This window comes from Monodon monoceros, unplaced genomic scaffold (assembly GCF_005190385.1).
Source record: "Monodon monoceros isolate NGI ecotype Baffin Bay Population unplaced genomic scaffold, NGI_Narwhal_1 Super_Scaffold_18, whole genome shotgun sequence".
In the NCBI taxonomy this organism is placed as follows: Eukaryota; Metazoa; Chordata; class Mammalia; order Artiodactyla; family Monodontidae; genus Monodon; species Monodon monoceros.
The window spans coordinates 38815898-38823941 of NW_021703774.1; the positions used below are offsets into that span (position 1 = coordinate 38815898).

At 36.2% G+C, this 8044-nt stretch overlaps 1 protein-coding gene across 1 annotated transcript in view; it reads right to left on the reverse strand.

Annotated features, from left to right (window-relative positions):
• INTS7 (integrator complex subunit 7) overlaps positions 1-8044 on the reverse strand; it is a 104077-nt gene that overhangs the window by 76964 nt on the left and 19069 nt on the right. The window contains exons 2-4 of the mRNA XM_029229096.1: positions 3621-3750; positions 2312-2458; positions 1042-1179 (exon numbers count right to left, since the gene is read on the reverse strand). Of these exons, the coding sequence (XP_029084929.1) occupies positions 1042-1179; positions 2312-2458; positions 3621-3750 (415 nt within the window). The remainder of the gene's footprint in view (positions 1-1041; positions 1180-2311; positions 2459-3620; positions 3751-8044) is intronic.

Sequence of the window (8044 nt, forward strand, 5' to 3'; positions counted from 1 at the left end):
AGAGGCTCTTAATGTAAATGCTACTTTTTATTAAAAAAAAATTCATTAGTCATCTGATTATAAAACCAAAACTTGCTCCTAGCAGGATATACAGAAATTTGTAAAAAAGAAAACAAAAGTAAGATAACCATCTTACCAACCAGAGGCAATACTTCGATATATATACTTCTAGTCTTTTTTCTATTCCGTAAATATAAATACTTGTTTTTTAAATAAATCTATAATATCATATAACCTATTATGTAACCTATTTCCATTGGAATTTAAGTTGTTACTAATTTTTTTGGTTTCTATAACCCTATAACTAGCATCCTTGTAAGTAAATATCAGTACACATTGCTGACTCCTTAGGATAAGTTCTTATAAGTGGATTTTCTAGGTCAAAGGAATGTACATGTTTGAAGCAAAATACATATTACCAAAATGTCCTCCAGAAAGCAATGCTACTTCCCCATCAGTCACTAAAGGGAATAATATATATTTTTTAGAGAGGATAATCAAGCAAGTCAAACATAGTAATAAAACTATGGTCAACATTTCATCAAAAAAAAAATATACACACACACACACAGATATACTGTTTTGTAAGATAGTAGACTATGACATCCCAAAGAAATTAAAATTGGTTTCAACTCAAGTTACTGTCTCTGTCAAACTGTGCACAGTTCTACTGCCAAAAAGCTAAACTTGAGAAGACAGTAAGAAAGCAGCAATTTAGTATTAGGACTGTATGTCTGGGGAAGGCTGTTCAGTAGACAAAGCTTCTGCTCCCCAGTGAAGCCTTCCCCAACTACTCTAATCCCATGCTGATCCCATCCTTCTGGAAACTCTAATTTCATTTACAGTTAATGCCAACATCTGTACTTAACTTTTCTGTTTTATGGATTTAAGTCCTGTTTTCCCAACATGACGGAAACCCTCTTGGAAAATACACCTTGCAATTTACATTTTTCTGTATCCCTTAGTGTTTTACATACACAGATGAGTTATTCCTTCAAAACCTCTTCCTGGGAAGCCAAATTATAAAAGGCCTACGCTTACTTTGACTGTGCAGAGAAGTTAGCAGCAGCAAAAACAGCAGCTTCAACTTCTACGTTATCATGTGAATCCAGACTCTGACGAATACTATGATGAGCATTCTTCCTCTCAGGAATTATTGATGCCAGACTTCCCAACATCCTGCACAAACAGAGAAACCCAAGAAGAATGGAAATACAATAAGCTCAAGGTCAGAAAAGGAAGAAACAGGCAAAGCTAAATTACCACAACTAAAGTTTACAGGTCATTCCATAAATCTCAGGTTAATAAAGTATCAATTTTAGAAATCAAGCAGTGACTCAAATTCTAAACACTTTTCCATACTTCAATATGTCAGAAAAACTAACATGGCTTATTTAACACAAGCAAAACTTTTAAGAATCACCTTGAAGTACATGCCAAGTAACAAAGAGAGCCCAGTAAAAGAAACTTTTAAATTATTAAAGCATCAAAATATCAATTTTCCAGTGTTGTATAAAGAAGTCCACTTTAGCAAAGCATTACGAGTTCAATACTTTTGTTATTAAGCAGATCCGCAAAGTAAAAAGTAAGACTTCCCAATCTTTTTTTCAACATCAGTGATTACTTGTATCATGATTTTCAAATCTCTCCTCAATATCAAGAGAAGAGAGGAGAATGCTCCCTGGGGCTCATATCAGAATTGAGGAAGGAAGAGTTTAGGAAAGTGAGTTTCAAACAATCCAAAAATTATGCATATAATTTCATAGATGATAGACCTAAAATGAGGATATTGGTTCAAGCTGGATATAAGGCTTACAAAATGAAATTCTAACAAAACTTAAAAAAAATTTTTTTTAATGCCAAGAAAGAAAAGAAAAGGCTGAAGAAACTAATATGGTTATATCTGGCATTCTCCAAGGAGTCCAAATATAAATTATCATATAAAAAAACAAGCACATAACCAAGGATGAATACAGAAAACTGACATGAAACAGTAGAACAAGGTCAGGAAGGTAAAAGTTCAAAATAAGCTGAGGCTAAGCCACATTCACCTTAGAGTTATCAGACCAGAACATCCACCCACAAAGAGAAATATTTCAAACGTAAGTTACCAAAACAGTATCATAGATGGTTAGCTGCAAGGCATTTACAGATTAGGATGGTTACCATATTTTCTCAGTGACTGCTAGTAGAAAAAACAAAAATAAATTCTTAATATTCAAAATGATAGAAGTAAATATATTGCCTTTTGGGGATATATAATCACAACTCAAACAATCTTGTGGTGACTCATTAGCATAACAGAGTATACCGGAGTGTGATGGCTCTTGCTACAGGATCATTACTATGAATCACAGAGAAAATCCTCTTCACAAATTCATCCACATTTAGAATCTTCTCCAAATGCTTCTCACTTTGTTGAGTAACTTTAAGAACACATAGCCTCAGGAAATTGTTTCTATGAAAAACCACAGATAAAATAAATTAGACCACTTTATAAAGTAATATTTAATTAGGAATCAAAGCAACACTAATGATATTAATACATTTTAGCAATAGGCCAATGTTTTTCAATCTTAATATCCTCTGTCTTACCACTGAAAGAGTTAAAGTCTGTACGGTCATCCTGTGATATCCATGGTGGGGAGGGGGACTGGTTCCAGACTACCTCCTGCCATACCAAAACGCTTGGAGACTCGAATCCCTTATACAAAATGGCATGGTATTTGCACATCCTCCCACACACTTTTAAATCATCTCTAGATTATTTACAATACCTAATATAATATAAATGCTATATAAATCAATGTAAATACAATGTAAATAGTTGCCAATGTGTGGCAAATTCAAGTTTTGCTTTTTGGAACTTTCTGGAATTTTTTTTCCAAATATTTTTGACCCATGGTTGGTAGAACCCATGGATGCAGAATGCTTAGTTGCAGAGGGCCAACTGTACATGAGATGCGTGCTAAGCATAAGCAGTTAGCAAAGCCTGCAGTCCTACTGCAAGGCACCAAAACAGTAGTAACAGAAAGAGAAGCCCTGGACCCCAAACTCAATCTCCTCAGTCATATTATAACCAAGGAGATGGTCATCTTCCTCTCAAGCTAATTCTACAACATCATTTCTCCAAGTCTGATTTGGTGTGTGTATAAGCACATGAATGCATGGAGAAGGGTGGAAAGAAGTGGGAGAGGGAATGGCAGAGGGAAAAAAACAGGTGTATATTCAGTGCTTACTTACATGTTTCAGGCACTTCACAGTGACCCATAATCTCATGTAACATGTAATTTCATGTTATAAAATAAACTGTTAAATCAGAAATATCTGCACAAAGCCACAGATATTTCCGAAATATACAATAATATATTAAGGTTGTCTTAATTTTGAATTATCCTGTCCCCCAAAGAAATAAGTACTCTCTGACTTATATCCTTCACTTTTGCTTAAAATGCCATTAAATTTCACACCAAAATTTGTTGCAAATTGCCATGTGCATCCATTAAAATGGTAATGAACCATGTGGAAGTCCTAAAAGCCAAAAAGAATACAGACCACAATATAAAATAAAGAAATATGAACGATGTGCTTTAGGACACCAAGGCCTTAAAAAGACTTACCCAACTCTGAAAACATCAGCTAACTTTAGGAAAGCAGAATTGATGAGAATGGGGAATGGATACTTCTGAAAGAGCCTGGGAAAGCGGACAACTGCTTCACACTGTTCACCAAGTTTGCCAGATCTTAGACCTATGAAGAGCATAAAAAGGGAAGAACAGTTTACAAATTTGTGGCTACAGTAAGGCAAAAATAGCAAATATCAACACAGTATTAGAGTAAAATTATTTACACAGTAAAGTAATAATCATTCTTAACAATTAAGTAAAGTACAATTGTAACTCATTACCTTTTCAAAAATAAAAATGGCATATGAAATAGTAATTTGGTAAAGTGTCACTTTTAGATATAGAATAATGAAAAAGAAACTATTTTTTAAAAAAGATTGAGTTGATAAAATATTTGGGGCCATAAGTAAACCTCAACAAATTTAAAAGGACTGAAATCATACTATGTATGTTCTCTGACCATAATGGAATTAAATTGAAAATCAGTAAGAGAAAAATATTTAAAAATTCCCAAATATTTGGAAATTAAGCAACACACTTATAAATAATCAATAAGATGAATCACTGAAAGAAGTGAAAGGGTGAAAGAAGAAATCAGAAGGGAAATTTAAAAAAAGAAAAGAAAAAAAGAAACTCAATCCTTAATTTGCACCATATACAAAAATTAACTCAAAATGAACCATAGACCTAAATGTAAGAGCTAAAATTATAAATTATATAGAAGAAAATACAGAGGAAATCTTTATAAGCTTAGGTTAAGCAAAGAATTCTTAGATAAAAAAAAAAGTGGAGTTTTTAGATTAAAAACATCATAAAATTAAAAAGTGATAAGTTAAACTCTATCAAAATTAAAAACTTCTGCTCTTCAGCTTCCCTGGTGGCCCTAGTAGCACAGTGGTTAGGAATCTGCCTGCCAATGCAGGGGACACGGGTTCGAGCCCTGGTCCGGGAAGATCCCACATGCTGCGGAACAACTAAGCCCGCGTGCCACAACTACTGAGCCTGAGCTCTAGAGCCCGCAAGCCACAACTACTGGGCCCGCGTGCCACAACTACTAAAGCCTGTGCACCTAGAGCCCATGCTCCACAACAAGAGAAGCCACCGCAATGAGAAGCCCGCACACCGCAATGAACAGTAGTCCCCACTTGCTGCAACTAGAGAAAGCCCGTGCGCAGCAACAAAGACCCAATGCAGCCACAAATAAATAAATAAATAAATTTATTAAAACAAAAAACTTCTCTACAAAATATACTGTTAAGAGAATTAAAAAAAAGCCACATATGGAAGAAAATATTTATAGAACTTTATATTTAAAGAACTTTATCCATAGTTCTTATATCTCACTTTTTTTTGTTTGTTTTTGCGGTACGCGGCCTCTCACTGTTGTGGCCTCTCCCGTTGCAGAGCACAGGCTCCGGACGCGTAGGCTCAGCGGCCATGGCTCACGGGCCCAGCTGCTCCGCGGCATGTGGGATCTTCCCTGGCCAGGGCACGAACCTGTGTCCCCTGCATCGGCAGGCAGACTCTCAAGCACTGCGCCACCAGGGAAGCCCAGTTCTTATATCTCAATAAAAAGAAAACTTAATTTTTTTAAATGGGCAAGATTTGAAGAGAAATTTCACTATAGAGGAAATAAGGATGGCAAACATAAGCACATGAACAGATGCTCATCACTGTTAGTCATCCATGAAATGTAAATTAAAAACCACAGTAAGACACCACTACACATCCATTAGAATGGCAAAGAAGACCGACAATACCAAGTGCTAAGGGGATATGGAGCAACTAAAACTCTCATACATTGCTGGTGGAAATGCAAAACTATACAGTTCTTTGGAAAACAGTTTGGTCATTTCTTATTAAGGTAAATATACACTTATTATACACTCAGCAATCTTACTTCCAAATATTTACCTAAGTGAATTGAAAACATCTGTCCATACAAAGATCTGTATGCAAATGTTCACAGCAGCTTAATTCGTAATAGCCCCAAACTGGAAACAATCCAACCAAGTCTATCAACTGGTGAATGAATAAACAAACTGTGGTCCATACAATGGACTCATACTCAGCAATAAAAAGAAACCGATTACTGATACAACAACATGGGTGGATCTCAAAATCATTACGCTAAGTGAAAGAAGTCAGTCCCAAAAGACTACTGTATATGACATTCTGGAAAAGGCAAAACCATGGGAATAGAAAGCAGAAAGTGGTTGCCAGAAGCTAAAGAAAGAGAACTGATCACAAAGGGGCACAGGGCAAGTTCTGGGGGTGAAAGAATTGTTCTAGGTAGTGGTTTCATGACTGCATACATTTGGTAGATTTTATTATATACAAATTATACCTCAATGAAATCTGATTTTTTCCCCCCACGCCTCACACAGCTTGTGCAATCTTTTTTTTTTCTTCTTTTTTTTTTTTTTTTAAACATCTTTATTGGGGTATAATTGCTTTACAATGGTGTGTTAGTTTCTGCTTTATAACAAAGTGAATCAGTTATACATATACATATGTTCCCATATGTCTTCCCTCTTGCCTCTCCCTCCCTCCTACTCTCCCTATCCCACCCCTCCAGGCTGTCACAAAGCACCGAGCTAATATCCCTGTGCCCTGCGGCTGCTTCCCCCTAGCTATCTACCTTACTACGTTTGTTAGTGTGTATATGTCCATGACTCTCTCTCGCCCTGTCAAAGCTCACCCTTCCCCCTCCCCATATCCTCAAGTCCGTTCTCCAGTAGGTCTGCGTCTTTATTCCTGTCTTACCCCTAGGTTCTTCATGACATTTTTTTTCCCCTTAAATTCCATATATATGTGTTAGCATACGGTATTTGTCTTTTTCTTTCTGACTTACTTCACTCTGTATGACAGACTCTAGGTCTATCCATCTCATTACAAATAGCTCAATTTCATTTCTTTTTAAGGCTGAGTAATATTCCATTGTATATATGTGCCACATCTTCTTTATCCATTCATCCGATGATGGGCGCTTAGGTTGTTTCCATCTCCGGGCTATTGTAAATAGAGCTGCAATGAACATTTTGGTACATGACTCTTTTTGAATTTTGGTTTTCTCAGGGTATATGCCCAGTAGTGGGATTGCTGGGTCATATGGTAATTCTATTTGTAGTTTTTTAAGGAACCTCCATACTGTTCTCCATAGTGGCTGAACCAATTCACATTCCCACCAGCAGTGCAAGAGTGTTCCCTTTTCTCCACACCCTCTCCAGCATTTACTGTTTCTAGATTTTTTGATGATGGCCATTCTGACTGGTGTGAGATGATATCTCATTGTAGTTTTGATTTGCATTTCTCTAATGATTAATGATGTTGAGCATTCTTTCATGTGTTTGTTGGCATTCTGTATATCTTCTTTGGAGAAATGTCTATTTAGGTCTTCTGCCCATTTTTGGATTGGGTTGTTTGTTTTTTTGGTATTGAGCTGCATGAGCTGCTTGTAAATTTTGGAGATTAATCCTTTGTCAGTTGCTTCATTTGCAAATATTTTCTCCCATTCTGAGGGTTGTCTTTTGGTCTTGATTATGGTTTCCTTTGCTGTGCAAAAGCTTTGAAGTTTCATTAGGTCCCATTTATTTTTGTTTTTATTTCCATTACTCTAGGAGGTGGGTCAGAAAGGATCTTGCTGTGATTTATGTCATAGAGTGTTCTGCCTATGTTTTCCTCTAAGAGTTTGATAGTTTCTGGCCTTACATTTAGGTCTTTAATCCATTTTGAGCTTATTTTTGTGTATGGTGTTAGGGAGTGATCTAATCTCATACTTTTACATGTACCTGTCCAGTTTTCCCAGCACCATTTATTGAAGAGGCTGTCCTTTCTCCACTGTACATTCCTGCCACCTTTATCAAAGACAAGGTGTCCATATGTGCGTGGGTTTATCGCTGGGCTTTCTATCCTGTTCCATTGATCAATCTTTCTGTTTTTGTGCCAGTACCATACTGTCTTGATTACTGTAGCTTTGTAGTATAGTCTGAAGTCAGGGAGCCTGATTCCTCCAGCTCCTTTTTTCGTTCTCAAGATTGCTTTGGCTATTCGGGGTCTTTTGTGTTTCCATACAAATTGTGAAATTTTTTGTTCAAGTTATGTGAAAAATGCCAGTGGTAGTTTGATAGGGATTGCATTGAATCTGTAGATTGCTTTGGGTAGTAGAGTCATTTTCACAATGTTGATTCTTCCCATCCAAGAACATGGTATATCTCTCCATCTATTTGTATCATCTTTAATTTCTTTCATCAGTGTCTTATAATTTTCTGCATACAGGTCTTTCGTCTCCTTAGGTAGGTTTATTCCTAGATATTTTATTCTTTTTGTTGCAATGGTAAATGGGAGTGTTTTCTTGATTTCACTTTCAGATTTTTCATCATTAGTATATAGGAATGCCAGAGATTTCTGTGCATTAA